This window comes from Morone saxatilis, unplaced genomic scaffold (assembly GCF_004916995.1).
Source record: "Morone saxatilis isolate NCDOM2014 unplaced genomic scaffold, NCSU_SB_2.0 Contig2, whole genome shotgun sequence".
NCBI lineage: Eukaryota > Metazoa > Chordata > Actinopteri > Moronidae > Morone > Morone saxatilis.
In genome coordinates, this window is record NW_023339762.1 from 16,473,675 (window position 1) to 16,489,892 (window position 16,218).

The following is a 16,218-nucleotide window of genomic DNA, read 5'->3' on the forward strand; positions in this document are numbered from 1 at the left end:
CAAAAGCATCTGCCAAATGAATAAATGTAAATGCAAATCTGCATTCATTATGTTTCTACACTAATTTATTCAAGGGTTTCCTTTCATCTGTCACCTGTCTGTATGTCTTTTTTTGTAATTTGGATTAACTGACTTTTAAAATATTACTAATTTTCAGCACAAGTAACCAACTTGTGTTGAAAATAACTCTTGACAATATGAGCAAAATTACATTCACAGAACTTACATTCTGTTTGGTTACTATGAAAAGGCTTATGTGGCGTCTTGATCTTTACATTTTTAATATAAATACATCTTAAAAATAAATCTTTCAAATACAATATAGTACAGACCATCTATTCTTTACAGCAAAGCTGTCTCAAAAGGTTCCGTTACAAGACAAAAAGCAAGATAGACAAGATATCTAACAAAGTCCAATTGAAGTACGGTGTAATGTTCCCATACACTGTACCTCTTTAGTGGTGACATGATGGTCACTTGGGTGCCCTTTCTGACACCTTGTCTCTGTGGCTGCAGCCCATACTACAAGCTGCTCTTCCACTCCTAAATGCTTCATCTTAACTGTCCTGTCTGTTTCCCCCTTACTGACGTACACCACAACATTTCTGGAGCTGCATTGTCATGAAATAGCCCCTCAGGAATCAACCTCAGACAGTCGAACAACAATAGAGGGGATTCTTTAAGAGACTGTGGTGTATGCGGAGGGGAAGGTAGGACAAGTTCAAGTAGGGTACACTCATTAGCTTGTGATGTTGTTTCAGCATTAACAGTCTGCACAGTGTTTGACCTCTAGCTCAATTCTGTCTGGGTTTTGTGGTTTCAGGACTGTTGTTGCGTATAACTGTCACAACAAATAATTATTTTAACACTGTTTACTGAAAAACCTTTATCAATTATTATAATATTTTATAGAAAATCAGGATGAATTAATGTAGTTGTAAGGCTAGAAACACATCAAAACTAAAGGTTACAACTGTAAACCTGGTTCTCCGATAACATAAAGGAGGTTTTTTTTCACCTTTTCATTTTGTTATTTCTTTATATCTCCTATTAGTATGTTCCAAGTCATTATACAAAGCTGTATTAATGTCATTAATACCTCAAAACATAGTAAAGTTACTAATAAAAGTATATAATATCTCCAACATCTGTATGGTGAGCCTAGTGAAAACCTCTACTTTCATAACATTAAAACAAGACTGCGGATTAATGTGTCTTCCTAAGGGAAATATCTGTCTTTTTATCTTTTTTGCTGAAGTTGTAGGCTGCTTGTCAAAACAATGAGCTGAAAGACACTAAAAAGCCTATACGTATACGTAGTGATTTTATTATATTAAATATTGATAAGAGCAAATTTAAGCATCTTGAGGCAATTTGTCATTTTAAGATGATTCTTTAAGCATACCTTTCATTAATATAGATCATGTAAAACATGATGTTAAAATATACCATTTAACAATTACCTACCCCTTAGAGGAATAAAGCATTGTAAACCAATAGGTCTAAACTGAAAGATGATTAATGTTTTCCTGACATTGTAAATGGAAAGCTTTGTGCGGTTGCAAACCCTCCGGATCTCTTTAATGCTACTCAATTAGGGGCCGTATTGTTTTTTCTTCGTCAGCTGTGGTCGTTAAGTATGACAGTGGTGATCTGACTCCAGAGAATAATTGTGTAGCTATCCTCCTCTGTGAAAATCCCTCAAAGCTTTTGTTTTGGTTCAGGCTTTGGCCTTTGTGTCTCTCTCTTCTTGTAAATCACAGTTAAAATTGCCCAAGGCTCTGTGGAAAGGAAAAAAGGGGGGAACCGTACCGGCATGGAGCAGCACTCCATTTATCCTGTAATGATAGTGAAAGGGAGAGAGAACGGCCCCAATGGGTTCATGTACAGTACGTAGAGTAGAGCCTCTTGTGGTTTTACGGACAGATTTAACTACAATATGGCTGTCTGTTGCTGTGGCGATGGGCTGCTATTAACATGTTGTTTTCCCGAGGGAGAGGAAGTCTCTCAACTCTCCTGTACCTACCCACTAAGGTGAGGTTATACTAGGTCACACATACTACAGGGTATGTACCACATAGTGTGCTTATTATCAGTACAACTTAATGACACCTTACTTTATCTGGATTGGATTAGTTTTATGCCAGGAAGTGCCATAATTGTAATTATTACCACCAGCATCTGTGGTTTTAATCCCATATGAATCTGCCTGTCTGGAAAGTGAAAATACAGTGCAGACCTCATGAGGCAAACTGACAAGAGTAAAACTGACTTTGGCTTAATATAATAATGCATTATGTTTTTATTGGTTTGTTGGTTCTTCTGTTATTTCACCCCAAAATTATACTTTGAAAAAAAGGTTAAATGTGTCATATAAGTCCCACATAATATAATGCATGACACTTTGGGCCCAGTCTACTAATTTTGGTGGCAATAATAACAAATCTTTATTAGAAAATAAAATTATTATAATATGTTTTTATTTTGTGATGTTTGCCATACATTTGGCAATTGCTAATTCAATGTTTAATCTCCAATTATGTGCAAATGATTGTTCCTTTAAGATACTATGGTTTAAATTGGTGTACACCATCTTCAATTCTGTGCTTTCCCTCTTTTGGTTATTAATTAGGTGAACCAATTCATGTATTTTATTTTAGTTTTTTAGTTTTTGGGAGGAAGATGTAGCAGTCAAGAAGAGGGTCCAAAGAAAATATGTTTTTAGCTCTGTGTAGGGCCTTACTTAAAACATAATGTTCACACCCCCCCCCCCCATGTCATTTTTGTACAGCCCCTTGGAGCAGTAATTTCTCTATGAATCACTGAGAGCAACATTATTGAGAAAAACAATATTAGAGGACTTCCCTCAATAAAATTGGTCTGTTATTTCTTCCTTAATCGCCCACATTACAGGGGCAAAGGTCCTCTATCAAAACTACAGTCACGTCAAATTTCCATCAGCTCCCTGCTTCTGTTTATGCTGGCATGCAATTAAGGCAAGTTGTTCAAGCTGCGCCAGCAGTGAAAGCCTCCAGGCTGCTGCAAATCTGAAATACACATGGGCCTTTAAAGCAGTGATTAGGAGAGTTGATGATTTAACCCTTGGCTTCAGTCAGGAGGTGTTAATGTGGTTGGAGAGACTTTTCTCTTCCTGTTCTTTCCTTCTTTATGTCTTTCTCTGATGAGGAGCTGATTTAGAAGGTGCACACACACACAGAAAGAAACACAGACATATTGATTTCTTCTGTTTTTTTGTCGCGGGTATTGAATATTGTAGGAGGCCCATATCCTTAGTTATTCTGTAGATGTCCAGTAGTAGTTGTATTCTACAAAGTCAAAGTCCAATAACAGTGTGAGTATTAAAACAGACTGAAAGTATCTCAGTTGTTCATATCCTGAGGAAAATATGTTTCTGGAGCATCCAGGTGACTTAGAGGTCTAAGATGCTGACCATGTAGCTTTCAGTAAGACCAGGACCTTCGTTGCATATCATCCACCTTGCTCTCCTCGTTCCCTGTCAGCTTTCTACTGTGTACTTTCTAATAAAGGCAGAAATGCCATAAAAAATGCTAAAAAAAATCTGCAGAGGTAGATGATGTGTCATTTAAGACAAATTAAAGCTCTTGTTTTGTTTTTTAGATTTTTTATTAATATTAAAACACACAAAATGTTTCCAGGCTGTGTAGATGTCATGAGAAACAAGACAACTCTGTGAGGCTTCTCAGGAGTGCTAGTGTGTCTGATTAAGACAGAATATCTGCAGTATATCTGTGGTGAACATCAGATTTCGTGACCACATATAAAACATCTTCAAACTGCTTCAATTTGCATAATAAAGTGCCTTTTTTATTTTCTGTCTTCAAAAGCTTATAATGGCTTTTAACAGTCATAATATACTGTATGGTATCCTCTTAATATTCAGCATGGTAGGATTCATTCATGAATTACACCTTATGTCTGTGTCTCTTTCTGTCCAGATGCGAAGGAGAGGACAACCAAAGGTTTCTCAGTTGACGGAGTCTTCAACTATACCGCTCTCCACCTCAGTAAAGAAGACAACATGCTGTATGTTGGCGCCCGGGAGATTCTCTTTGCTCTCAACCTCACTGATATCAGTGCAGTCAAGCTACAAAGAAATGTAAGAGCCAAGCATCTGTAAACTGCAGTATCGTATACTGTATCACTATGAATGTAGTTATAATAGGATCCCAGAGGTACAATATGAATATGGTTCTAAATATGATATGATCCCAGAAGTCCAATGTGAATATAACCTACCTCACTGTATACCCACAGCATGAGTCTGACTGTGTTTCTCTCCTGCAGCTCACATGGAAAACTCCAGAGAGGAAGCGAGACGAGTGCAGTTTCAAAGGCAAAGACCTGCAGGCAAGTTAACTGCTGGTGTAAAAGCTCAAGTAACAAAAGTCAGATGGCTCAAACTGTATTTACATGACTGCAGGTTTGCCTCTTTGGTCAAGTTGACCATTGTTGCGTGGCACTTTGGAAACCCAGGGCAGAACCCTGGAAATTTCCTGTCAAGTTGTAACTTTCCATTTTAACAATGGCTCTTTCCCTTCCTTTCCAACAAACTTTTCCTCTATTACACTCTTTCTTTTGTCAGCTTACTCCTCTACCACTTTTATACATAAACAACAGACCTAGAACCTTGTAATTCTTTTAAGATTACTCAGCAGGAGTAAACAGTGTTTGTTTTGAATGTTAAAAACCATCTCAGAATTGCTGGATAAGAAGATAAATGGCACAAAAATCTCTAATCTCATATTTGCTGGACTATGGTGCATTCTGCTGATTAATTTTGTTTTATTTACATATTTATCTTCACTTTCTAATATGCTTATGTAAATTACTATGTCTGAGATAGGAAACACAGTAACTTTTGGAAAAAAATCTGTGTATTGTTTTGGTAAAAAATCCAAACATAATCACCTATATCCTTTTACAGCATCTTAGTAGCTGAATTAATTTTCTACCATTTTAATGAAATTATTTTCTGTGTTTCTAATACAGACGGATTGCTTCAACTACATCAAGATTTTGCTACATCTGAACAGCACTCATCTGTACGTGTGTGGAACATACGCCTTCAGCCCCACCTGTGCTTACATAGTAAGTGTTTGTAACAGTCACATATGTTGCAGTGACCTGCTGTGTGCAGCTAAACTCTACCTTTGCTTGTCTTGTTTTGTGAGGATCTAAAAGGCTGTGTCATTCATTGTTTTGTTTTTTAGACAAGTTGATTACCCCTGATGCAGGACTTATATGTGCAGTTTATTTATTAGATTCTGGAGGAAGAGCATCTAAAATCTGATGCGTGCTGCTTCCTGCCTTCAGTTCACTTAGCAGTCTGGCTGAGGCCCATGCCCAGCAAGATACAATGCACTGTATGTGCATTATTTTATTATCTCCTGTGCCAAAGGGAGATGGATCAAAATATTTAATGCATGTAATCAGATTATATAAGAATCGACCCAGTTTGCAATCCTTTTCTACAAATCTTTTAAAGCCTTTTAGAACAATCCATAACAAACATACAGGGAGGGCCTGTGCTTCAACTTTACCGAAAGTCTGACTGACTACCTTTTTTTACTGTGGGACAGGCAGACAGTGGTCACTATCAGAGCAGTTTACAGCTCTACTTTTCAACTAAGCATTGCCATTTGATTTTTGTTTGTGTTCTCCAGAAAACTGCAGACTTCTCCCTCGTCAAGAGTGATAACGGTGAGATTGTTACAGAGGATGGACGAAGCCGCTGCCCCTTCAACCCTGAATACAAGTCCACTGCCATCATGGCTGGTAGGTCCAAACTCAGCTGTTGATAAAGTCAAGCTTTTTTAAAAATGTTTTAATTCCCACAGTGTAGACAAAGTAACTAGACACAGGTGGTTGATATGTGGACAAATTGCAGCATAACCTCTGGATTTCATTACTGTGCGTGACGTAAAAGCCCATTCCCTGGTGGTAAACACTGTGATTATGCTGGTCTTCTTCATTGCGTTGCAGATGGAGAGCTGTATGCTGGTACAGTGAGTAATTTCCAAGGAAATGAACCCATCATTTACAAGAGTCTAAGCCAAGGAACTTCTCTAAAAACAGAAAACTCACTCAACTGGCTTCAAGGTACAAGTCTTTGGCTGGAAGGCAATGCTTTTCATTATATGCTCATATAATAGAAATTATACATACTAATATCAAAAGCTGTTTGTGCCAGATATACTGTATGAGAACAGAAAAGTGTTTACCTGTAATCTTTCAGAGTCCCTGATGCAATTGAATTTTCCATTTAGTGTGTTGATGTCAGAGGGAATAGGGACATCTGTCCCTGGAAACCTGAATTTCATATACTGTAGGTTGACAGTATTGTTTTTCTTTCAGACCCGGCCTTTGTTGGCTCTGCCTACATACAGGAGAGCCTGCCCAAGGGCAACCTAGTGGGCGATGACGATAAGATTTACTTCTTCTTCAGTGAAGCAGGAAAGGAGTTTGATTTCTTTGACAACACCATTGTGTCACGCATTGCTCGCGTGTGTAAGGTGAGTGATGCTTGAAGGGAGATAGTCCATCTAAAGGAGCCCTTTCCCCCTTCTCCCAACACCCCCATCCCGTCACTATAGAAATCTGTCAGACCACTGTGTATTTCATGTGTGTTTGTGTTCAGTATATGCTCCTAGACGGACGTATATGTAGTCTTCTGAAAGCGTAAATGTGATGAGTATAGCTCACAGTCTTTCTGGGCAGTGACGCAGGTTCTCTTGTTACAGAAAAACATTCTTCTTGCTTCTTTCTCTCTGTTTGATTCCTTTTCTCCAGATCCTCTCCTCCCTCAATTCTTATCATGTTTCACCAAATATTTATGTTCCGGCAGGACTCAGTAGCCAACTCAAAATGGCTTAGGATTACTGTAGCACTAGATCCATGCACATAAATGGATTATCACCTGCTGAAATACTTAAACCCAGGGCTTTTGCTGCTCACGCAACATTTGTTAATATTTTTTAGGGTCTTTTACAGATCGTAACAACATAGACCAGTTCTCCAGATCTGGGAAAACAATCATGTTTATCACAGTCCAAGGAGAATGAAAAATACCAGCTGACAGTTGATGTTCACGTCAGAGAAAATATGTCAGGTTAGAGCTGCTGTTAGAGGACAGCAAAGACATGTTTTGTATTTCAACCTTGTCCCTTGACACCATCTTAATGGATTTTTTCACTATTGTTGATTGATTGATTGAATTTTCATGGAGAGAGAGAGTATATTTTTTATTTTCAGGCCATCTCCAGGTGTGTGTCTGACAGTCATCCAGCTGTCAAGACGCTACCTACAATGTGTGCATCAGATATAAACCCTGAGGTGGCACCATAGAAACCCCAGGGGTGAATCACTGTCCTGTTTCAGTCAGACACTGCCCACAGGGTCATATTTTCATCTTCCTGTAATTATCCACTCAGTTTTTCCATGCATCCAATTGAAAATAACTCATTCCCGTTAACACTGTTACATAAATATTTGACTCATGTAGCATGTTGACGATGGGTTTTCTCACATATGCTTAAAATATGTTCAGAATATAAAGTAAGCGTCCTCTTTGTTGTTTATTCAGGTGTCCAGTATACAGGTTCCACTTCATCGGGGCTAACTATGGAATGATAAACAACGTTTTGCTTGAAACAAACAAAACAAAGCATGTTCTCATTTGCAGGATTGTTCAGTTTCCCAGAAGGAAGCCATTACTGCCTACATGTTCACAGCTTTTAGAACAGCCTTTTTAACAAGGGATGCTTTTAAAAAGGATTAATGAACGGGATGCATTTGCTTCAATTATTCAGAAGTCAGTTTAAGCACAGAGTGGCATTAAATTATAAAACTAGGTTCAGCCAGGAAGACGAGAGAATATACTGTATGTCGCTCATTATCTGCCTGGGTTACTCCGATAAGTAATTGCTTCAGAAGCTCAGTACTGGTCATGTGTCATTTCCCCTCCCATCCTGGCTGCCATTTCCTCTGATTAATGTAATACTAAAGTGGACTCAATTGAAGCTTCATGTTAAAGGGTTTTGATGTAGTTTAGATCATTTAGTGTTTCTCTATGGTCCTCTGCTCTTTACATTTTAAAACTACTTATTCCTTCCAACAGCCAACATGCATCTTGTTAGAGCTATGCCTCTGAGAAATCTGTTAGCTGAAAGTAAACAGTTTGTTTGGTGTTGGAGAGCATTGTCCCTTTAAATCCCAGGTCTTTCTGCAGAATTAAAATAGACTCTTGGTTTGTGTAGGTAAAACGTCACCTTCCTGAGGCCTGTAGGTCCCTGCGGAATATATTCTGTTACAGTCATACATTACATACTGTAAATCACGTTCACATCGAGGTTTAAAGATGTAGTTGCTCTCTGCATTTGCACAGATATACTATTGTACATCTGTGTATCCAAATTAGTCTGCATGTCAAGGAGGTCCCGTGCCACACATCACTTTGAAGGCTAGTGCCAAAGGCGACGAATCACAGCGGTAGTGTCAGTGAAGAAGGATTGTCGGGGAGGAATGTCTCTTCTTCTTTTCATTGAAAAGCATTTGCCCTCCTCAAAGGCCCAAGTGTTTTTTATCTAAGCCAGTTGATGATGTATATTGTTTTCATGACCTAGAAGTCTGTTGCCTGAGGGTATATCTGTGTTATGGGCACAATTGATTTTGCTCATTATGGTTTTACTCTGTGAGGTTAATGTTTTTCAGTTATGTCAATTCAAACAGCTTCACCTTTGAACACTGCGCTCTCTTTCTGTTTCTGTTATTAGTCACAAGGAAGGCAGATAAAGATGACAGAATTGTTTTCCTAATATAATTTACAATATGTACTGTATGTTAGGGTATGTAAGGCATGCCATGGCAACGTACCATATGGTGCACATTATTATTTCACGGCTTTTACAAGCCTGTCAGATTCCATCAAGTCAAACAGTTTTTTCAGCTGCATTGTCAACAGTCACCACATAGGACAGATGTCAGTCTTATATTCTTGCACCCTCTACTGGCAACATGTTAAACAGCTCCAAACCTACAATATTTGTGTTGCAGGGTGATATGGGAGGCGAGAGGGTACTGCAGAAGAAATGGACGACCTTCCTGAAAGCTCAACTCTTGTGCTCTCTGCCCGATGATGGCTTCCCCTTCAACATAATTCAAGACATGTTTGTGCTGACGCCCAGCCCTGAGGACTGGAAGAATACTGTGTTTTATGGAGTCTTCACGTCTCAGTGGTGAGGACCAACTCTGATTAACGCACCACCAAACTGATGTAGTCATACCTTCAGATATCCTTTGTAAAATTGGCACACTTGAAGAATAAAAAATTTATTATAGTCTCAAGTATGCTATAAAAAAGTTTTGATTGAAACCAAAGTGCAACCTTTTCAAGGTAATATTTCTGAGAATTTGGGCTGGTTAAATGAATAAAGGGGACACTAACAATGTACAATTACATTACATTTTTTTTGCCTAAATATCTTTTACACTGACAGTTTTTAGGCATAAAATGAAATAAAAGGGATTTAGTATTCTCCAACACAATTACATGCCTGGCAGTGTTTGTGAAGATTTGTTATTTAGACCATTATAATGGGAGATTTACATTTGGTGATATATTTTCAAAACTCAAAAACATTAATTTAACAAGAGAATAGAATAGTTACTTTTCATCTGAATTCCCTGGGCAGTTAAAGCTCACCACATTATTCTATACAGAGTTGTTTAGGCATTTAGTGTAAAACATCCCCTCTGTGAGGTCAATAAATAATCAATCAGTATTGTTGATATGCTTGTTTCTGTCTTATAAGGTATAAAGGTGCTTCAGGAAGCTCTGCAGTGTGTTCCTTCACTATGGATCAAGTGGAAAATGCATTCAATGGGCGATACCGTGAGGTCAACCGAGAGACTCAACAGTGGTACACCTACAACCATCCGGTCCCAGAACCTCGGCCTGGAGTTGTGAGTACCTGCCTGCTGCCCTCTGCTGGATAACCTGTAGACACACGTCAGTACTCAGCAGCATGTCATGTCAGTAGCATGAACACGTTTCATACATTCCTGTCTGGTCATCAGTCACATCCTCAATCTTGACTGACGATCATGGCTCAAACAGACATCCATTAAGCCGGCGTCACTCCTCACCTCTCCTTCTAAACAGTATTCTTATCAGTTTGCTGTCGCTTTCATTTCCTGGCGGTCTTATCACAGTTGAATCACGGAAAAATCTTAGCAAAGGAACAGTGACATGCTGTACAGCTGCAGTTTGTGTCATTCATCCAATGTGAATGTATGTAAATGACTCGATGTGTTGCCTCCATAGTGCATCACAAATGCTGCCAGGGAACAGGGCATCTCCTCCTCGCTGCACATGCCAGACAAGGTGCTGAATTTTGTCAAAGACCACTTCCTGATGGACAGTGTGATCCGCAGCCAGCCTCTCCTGCTAAAACGCAATGTTCGCTATACGCAGATTGCCGTTCATCGAGTAAAGGCAGCAAAAAAAGCGTATAATGTGCTCTTCATTGGCACAGGTAAAGCACTCAACTACAATCACACACAAACACACTTATTAACCCCTTTTGTAGCATCCTTTGTTTTTTCAACATTCACACAGACTTTAATATAATTACATGTTATACTGTGTCTTCTAGATGATGGGAGACTTCATAAAGCCATTAATGTCAACAACAAGATGCACATCATTGAGGAGATGGTGCTCTTCCGTGATTCCCAACCAGTGCAACACATTGAGCTGGACACTGAAAAGGTACAGTGGATTGCTGAGAGAGAAAACCAGTTCAGCTTGTTTTACAGCGCTTTCCCATGGTGTGAACTAATAACAAGCTCAGTAAATGCATTTATTGGCAGTTTAGAGATTCCATGAGCCATGAACAGTCACAGCCTAAAGCAGACCTCATGTTCAATGAGCTAATTACATACAACTTTCTCTCAGGGGATCTGCAAACAGCTGGGATTTTAACAGCTGGAATTTTGACACTGTCTGAATCCTGGCTTGTCTTTCATGCTTAGAGTTATACATTCAGGCAAATATATTTATATTAAACTGGTGTTAATAAAGGCTAAGAGTGCTGTATTTAGTTCAGGGTCAGACAAGGAAGATTCTGGATGAAATTAGTAACCCAGTAACTGTATTTGGGGCACTTCCTTCCTGTCCCCTTCTTTGTCGTTTCTCCTCCACAGGGTCAGCTTTATGTTTCCTCTTTCTCTGAACTGGTGGAGGTCCCAGTCGCTAACTGCACTAATTATCAGAGCTGCGGGGAGTGCATCCTCTCCAGGGATCCATACTGTGCCTGGAACGGGATGCAGTGTGTGGATGTCAGACAGGCTACACCAAGCAAGTATGCATCTCTCTGCCTATTAATCTACAAACAGTTTTGCAACTAAAGTTTTTAGACATACATTTTCTATAATATGTAAATATAAAAATATGAAGATCCCACTTTCTAATTAAATATATGTGTTTCAGTGCCTGGCAGCAGGATGTAGATGAAGCAGACACATCAGCTATTTGCAACAAGACAGTGCCAAGCCCACGGTTTGCTAAACCTCCACCTAAACGTAAGTGAACTCCTCTTCTCTGGACTGTCATAGATTTATAGTGCAGCACTATGCGCTGGATTTTTCCATGCTTTACCTTTCAGTTTTCAGCTTTCAGAGTCTTAATTTCAAATGTGTTTATTGCTTTAAACCATTATTCTGAATTCTGCACTAACATAAGGCTGTACAGCTTATTTAATGTAATATCTGACTCGATCTATGTCTCTGCTTTGCCTTTCCACAGGAATGTCTTCATGCCAGGTGATCATTATCCCGGCCAACACCTTCAAAGTACTGCCTTGCAAGCTGCGCTCTAATTTGGCTGAAAGGAAGTGGGAGTTTAGTGAGAGCGCAGGTCACTTCCATTACCCAAGCCCAGAGGGGGGGCTAGTAGTGGTAGCTCAAGCTGACAGCCAGGAAACCTACGAGTGCTGGTCGGTGGAAGAAGGTTTCAGACAGCTGCTGGCCAACTACTGTGTGAGGGGCGAGGCCAAGCAGGAGAGCACCACCCTGACAGGCCGTTCACGTACGCCGCAGATCTCACAGGAGGAGTTTATCATCCTGCCAGGAGAGGCCCGCTCACCGCAGATCAACACTAAAACCTACTGGAACGAGCTTATAGTGGTGTGTGCCCTCCTGGCGTTTTCCCTCGTGGTCTTCTCTCTTTTTGTGATCTACAGGAACCGCGACCACATGAAATCCATGCTTAAGGAGGGCGAGTGCCCCAACATGCAGCAGAAGAAGTCCAGAATAGTGGGGAAACCGGTTGAGAACTTGCCGCTAAATGGCAACACAGTGACAGCTTCGGTGTCAGATCACAAGGGCTACCAGACCCTTAACGACAACTACATCTGCAGCACTCCGCCGCACGAGTGCTCGTCGCCTGACAACAGTAAGAGCTTCTCAGAGTCGGAGAAGAGGCCGCTGAACTTGAGAGAGAGCCACGTAGAGATTTCCCCCACATGCCCGCGGCCTCGAGTCAGACTAGGCTCTGAGATTAAAGACTCTATAGTGTGAGGCTGGCTTCATGTTATGCAGAGTGACTCATTTTGAACTTAAAGGAAAGAGTGCACTTGCTGAGAAAGACAAAACCCTATAAGAGTGAAAACTGAGGAACGTCAGACTCTTCACGGAGAGACATTTCATTACACAGATTTTGCACTTTGTCTTTTTTTATGTTCTGTTCGTGTGGTCCATGTGCATTTCATTTTATTTTCCTCTCACTCCCCCTTTATTCAAGTGCATTTGAAGCACACTGAAGAAGTTCCAGTTTGCCTTCAGACTTCTGATGCTTTCACGTACGGCTCACAGGAATGTAACAAGCGCAGAGGTGGTGTCACAACCATGATTCAGTGATTGAATTTCATAGCATTGCCACTCAGTCCGTCCATAAAATCTACTGGTAATGCTTTGAAAGGCAGAGTGATATTCAAACATGTTCCCACTAACGGCTGAAACAGTGCTTTGCTGTTTTTTTTTCATTCTGTCATCTGGTTACGGGCCTACCCTTTGCTGAGGCTATGCACTATGTACTGTTCTGTAGCAAAGTAAACAATCACACCAGAATATACACTAAGAATCCCGTGGCAGGCTCGAAAGAAAGAAAAAAAAAAGTCCTGTCATAGATTTTTCTTTTTAGATAGCCAGTGTGCATTCACAGACATATGCTTGTTGTTTGGGCTTAAACACAGCAGCAGAGAAAGAATTGTGCTAAGAGAATCAACAAACAAGAAGTCACCTCAGTAAAAAATGTTGTAGAAACTCATACCACCTCAATCACTACACACCAAAAAATGAATATTATATAATCCTAAATGAAGACACATTATGCTTTTTAAAGTATTGGTATTACTATCCTCTGTGGAAGCCTGACTTTCGACAGGGTTGTCTGTCACCAAATGTGATAAAGGGAAAAATCTCATCCCAGGTATTATTGTGCTGTTCTTCATGAGATAGGCAGTCTATGCAAAGCAAATAATGTGAAGTGGGGTAAAAAAAAAACAAGAAAACCTCACCTCGAGACTGAGTAAGCACAAAGGTGTTGGCACTGTTAATTACTTTAGGACCAGTTGCACTGCAAACACACACCCAGGCACAGGCTCTCATTACACTAACTCTAAGTATGCAAAAGATTTTTGCCATTTTGGTGTATTTTAGGGAGGAAGATTGGTCAAATGTTTCCTGTACAGAGAGACATTTTTTTCCTAATAATTCTTTAAGGTTATAAATATCTATCACTAATCAAAGGGAAATAATAATATTACATATTTAAATACACCCATTCATAATCTGATTTAAATAACACACATCTGTATAGCCTCGACTTTGATATACTTATTGATGAGAGTTGATGAATGGAAGAAAATGCCCTCTGCTTGCTTAAATGGTTTTAAAGGCAACCATAAAAGCAATAATTTTCTTTTTTTCCCTAGTAATAACTATAGGAACTGTGCTTTTTTAATTATCTTGATTAGCCATCTCTTTATTCAGAAATAATAATTGTAAACCATATGATCCACCGCATTTATGAGTCAAATGATGGAGCAACTTGAAAGCATTTTTCATGTCATAAAATATAATATAAGTCTTACTTTGAGTTTGGCTCTAGTGGTGTAATGCGGCCAGCAAAATTAAAACTTCACAAAAATGCAGGAAGGTATACTTGCTTGACTCAGAATGCATAGGATTTGCACATGATTTTGAAAAGCCTTAGTACAATGCAGGTTATGGATTTGATAACAAATCTGCCTTTGGGAAAACAGATAATGCCTTGTGAAACAATAATCAAGAGATGTGCCTCTTGGGATAATAAACTAACCAGGTCGTAGTGCTGTAGAGTCAGACGGTACACTGTAGGTGTGACAGGACTGGCCATGCTCAGAAACAAGAGTGAAAAACATGAAATACATGTAATGTAATACTGTCAGTGTTGTACAGTATGTGCTCATGAGGTGTTTTTTTTTATTTAATTTAATTTTTTGTTACGGTGGCTTCAACCTCAGTCAGGGAATAAATTTTATTCTAAAACTGTAGCACATAAATAACCACTGGCTGATTTTAAAAATACTGAATTATAGATACGCATTAATATTACGTTACATTTCTTGTACAGTAAATGGCACTGCAAAAATTTCAAAGACTGGTTTCGGGTATAATCAATCATGCAATATGAAAGATTCATGCTTTGACTGTTATTAGAAACACAAAAGGGCAGCTTTTGGTGAAGTGGCTGTCATCAGAACAACATTAAATTTGCTAAGTGCGAGAAAATATACAGTGGCAGTGATTTAGTAAAATATGTGCAGGTACTGAACATGCTTTTATTCGAATACAAGCCTAAACTATTAATGCCACAGTAAAAGTATCGTCGTCTGCGCTCTCTCTTAATAAACCACTATAGTCTGGCCTTCTATTTGTGACAGTGCAAGTTGCCCAGAGTCTTGACAACATGTATTGTACTGTAAGAAGAAGAGTTTTTATGTAAAATTGTTTTGTAAATTCAGCTGCCAATGTAAAAAATATTGTGAATTGTAATTTTTTGTATCATACATCACTACTGTTTTTTTTTTCTTTCCTTTTTTGTATTGTATATAAAAAGCACTTTATTTTAATTTTTTCAAATAAAGATCAAATGGATAATTTTTTTATTTGAATGGCTCCTGATTTCTCACCATGCTGTTTTGTGTATTTTTTTATTATTTATTTATTTTATTTTTTACAGGTGAATACAATATTAAGATTTTGATGGGTTTAATAATATTTAGTTTCAGTTTCTAGGGAGGAGTCAGAAACACACTCTGCAAACAAAGAGGAGTGTCTCTGATAAAAGCCTCACATTGCACCACCCTAAAGTCAAACAGAGGCAAGCACTTGCGTATGAGTTGTATTTCTTTTGTATTGCACACATGGATGACAGGATGAAGGCAAACAATTACAACCTGCAGCCAGCCGTGATAGATCCCAGGTAGGAAGTGCCACATGAATTCAGATGACACCCGCCTACACCGAGATCTGGACCAATGGGTGGCCCCTGAGTACCTGCGAGACCTTCACCGAGAAGGCTTTTATTTTGTTGAGTTCGGGAGAGAGGGGGACTTTTAACCTCACACTTTATATGTCTTGTGCGTGTGTTTTTTTTTTAATTAATTCCACTATGGACAGACCCAGCCTTCGGAGACTATTTTCTGCTTGTGATGTGGACAAATCCGGTAAGATCGAGTACGAGGACTTCACCGTTGTCTGCCGGGAGCTCAACGTCCCAGAAACCGAGATCAAGACTCTGTTCGACAAGTTCGACGTGGACGAAGACGGATACATCGACTACAACAAGTTCTCCTCCAGGTTTCAGGAGGTTTCAGAGACTCTGGACCTGGCGTCTTTCGGTGCCGGGTCGTCCCAAAACCGAGGGGGTCCGTGGGAAGAGTTTGTGGGCAGGTTGGATGAAGAGTCTCTCCTCTCTGAAAGGTAAACTCATCCGACTGCCAAGCGTTATTTAACGGTCAGTTAACGTTAAACCTCGGCTGCTCTTCCTGGTCGGGTTTCTTCATTACAGTAGTTAAGTGACATACTGTGGCTTTATTGATTAACAGCTTAACACTTAACACACACACACACACA

At 39.4% G+C, this 16,218-nt stretch overlaps 2 protein-coding genes across 2 annotated transcripts in view; both read left to right on the forward strand.

Moving 5' to 3' along the window:
* Window positions 1-15,246, forward strand: part of sema4ba (sema domain, immunoglobulin domain (Ig), transmembrane domain (TM) and short cytoplasmic domain, (semaphorin) 4Ba) — a 41,505-nt gene extending 26,259 nt beyond the window's left edge. The window contains exons 3-15 of the mRNA XM_035664943.1: window positions 3,978-4,138; window positions 4,327-4,389; window positions 5,032-5,130; window positions 5,706-5,817; window positions 6,025-6,141; window positions 6,397-6,554; window positions 9,094-9,275; window positions 9,852-10,002; window positions 10,364-10,574; window positions 10,695-10,810; window positions 11,245-11,402; window positions 11,531-11,622; window positions 11,846-15,246. Coding sequence (XP_035520836.1) covers window positions 3,978-4,138; window positions 4,327-4,389; window positions 5,032-5,130; window positions 5,706-5,817; window positions 6,025-6,141; window positions 6,397-6,554; window positions 9,094-9,275; window positions 9,852-10,002; window positions 10,364-10,574; window positions 10,695-10,810; window positions 11,245-11,402; window positions 11,531-11,622; window positions 11,846-12,618 — 2,393 coding nt within the window. The 3' untranslated portion in view covers window positions 12,619-15,246. The remainder of the gene's footprint in view (window positions 1-3,977; window positions 4,139-4,326; window positions 4,390-5,031; window positions 5,131-5,705; window positions 5,818-6,024; window positions 6,142-6,396; window positions 6,555-9,093; window positions 9,276-9,851; window positions 10,003-10,363; window positions 10,575-10,694; window positions 10,811-11,244; window positions 11,403-11,530; window positions 11,623-11,845) is intronic.
* Window positions 15,247-15,485: 239 nt separating this feature from the next.
* Window positions 15,486-16,218, forward strand: part of zgc:162879 (ras and EF-hand domain-containing protein) — a 13,112-nt gene continuing 12,379 nt past the window's right edge. Inside the window, exon 1 of the mRNA XM_035664342.1 lies at window positions 15,486-16,065. Coding sequence (XP_035520235.1) covers window positions 15,590-16,065 — 476 coding nt within the window. The 5' untranslated portion in view covers window positions 15,486-15,589. The remainder of the gene's footprint in view (window positions 16,066-16,218) is intronic.